Genomic DNA, 1,413 nt, shown 5'->3' with positions numbered 1-1,413 from the left:
GGAGTGGAGTAGCCGGGTTCCGGCGGAGAGGGTGGGGGTGTATTCTGTCAGGAATTTTATCCAGGGTGATCAATGGACTCTGTAGATATGATGCATATTTATTATGAAGCACTAAGTTGCATTTTATCTACCCTCTAATTTATGCATCCATCTTTATAATTGTGGAGTGGAGTAGCCGGGTTCCGGCGGAGAGGGTGGGGGTGTATTCTGTCAGGAATTTTATCCAGGGTGATCAATGGACTCTGTAGATATGATGCATATTTATTATGAAGCACTAAGTTGCATTTTATCTACCCTCTAATTTATGCATCCATCTTTATAATTGTTCATATTGATAATTACGAGAACTAAAAGATAGAACTCAATACGAGTCCTGAAAAAACAAAACGTACACAATAACACTGATGATGGAAAATACAATGATCACAACGTCAATCGTCAACGCGGTCATTGCCTGATCACTGAGCTTCATATTCTTCCCACCAAGACGATCCACGGTATCAGGAATCGACTCCCAGTTCCTCAGATCTTGTTCGTATGGATCCTCGATCCTCATCCTCATTCGTTGAGCTCGCATGCTCTCGGCCTCTTGGGCAAGCGTCCAGTCATAGAACTGGCGGCTGTTTTCGTTGCTGAGAACGTTGTAGGCTTCTCTCAGCTGCATGAATTTCTCTGAGGCTGTTTTGAGAGGGAGCGAGGTTGTATCTGGATGGTACTCTTTAGAGAGTTTCCGGTATGCTGCTTTGATTTCTTCGACATCTGCATCCGCGGAGACTCCAAGAAACCTGATAGAATACAATGAATGAGTTCGTCATTAGAAATTTGTTATGCTCAGCAAAACTAAGATTAGATTTTAGAAAAACCCCTTCAGATTTGCCTGATGTACAAGAAATATCCAATTTTGAAAATGGACTGTCTGATTTGATTTTATTTTTTCCCCCTCAGTTTGCTTTCTACTAATGTATTAAAAAAAAATTATAATAACTCGCTCCTGAATCGAACCCAAGACCATGAGAGCCACATTAAAACCTCCTAACCGTCTGAATTAACCGCAATGGGTATTAATATGTTAACTTGAATGTTAACTTCTGTATAAACATGTATAGGATTATTATATTGAAAAGGGTTACTTGCAGATACGCCAGTAGATTTATTAGCCCCAACGAGGTTACTTTTTGCCCTCAATTTAGAGGCAGCATAACAATTTTTAGTTAAGAGCAACAAAGATAACACAACATCTCAACCAAACAGGATAAATACTAATGTCCGGAGTGCAAAGGGATAGTTGTAATAAAATACTTGACTTATTAGTAGAAAGCAAACTGTCAGTTTTGAAACCTCAGAAGATTTCTCTGTAATTAAACCCCAAAAAAATAAAAATAAAAATAAAAAGACTTAACTGGTAATGAGAAG

At 38.8% G+C, this 1,413-nt stretch overlaps 1 protein-coding gene across 1 annotated transcript in view; it reads right to left on the bottom strand.

Annotated features, from left to right (window-relative positions):
* The window catches only part of LOC109830825 (NAD(P)H-quinone oxidoreductase subunit T, chloroplastic), a 1,636-nt gene continuing 536 nt past the window's right edge, over positions 314–1,413 (bottom strand). Inside the window, exons 2-3 of the mRNA XM_020398187.1 lie at positions 1,401–1,405; positions 314–785 (exon numbers count right to left, since the gene is read on the bottom strand). Coding sequence (XP_020253776.1) covers positions 362–785; positions 1,401–1,405 — 429 coding nt within the window. The 3' untranslated portion in view covers positions 314–361. The remainder of the gene's footprint in view (positions 786–1,400; positions 1,406–1,413) is intronic.

Source organism: Asparagus officinalis, chromosome 2 (assembly GCF_001876935.1).
Source record: "Asparagus officinalis chromosome 2, Aspof.V1, whole genome shotgun sequence".
NCBI lineage: Eukaryota > Viridiplantae > Streptophyta > Magnoliopsida > Asparagales > Asparagaceae > Asparagus > Asparagus officinalis.
Note: the sequence above shows the minus strand (reverse complement) of the source record. Positions and strands in the feature narration are given on the sequence as shown.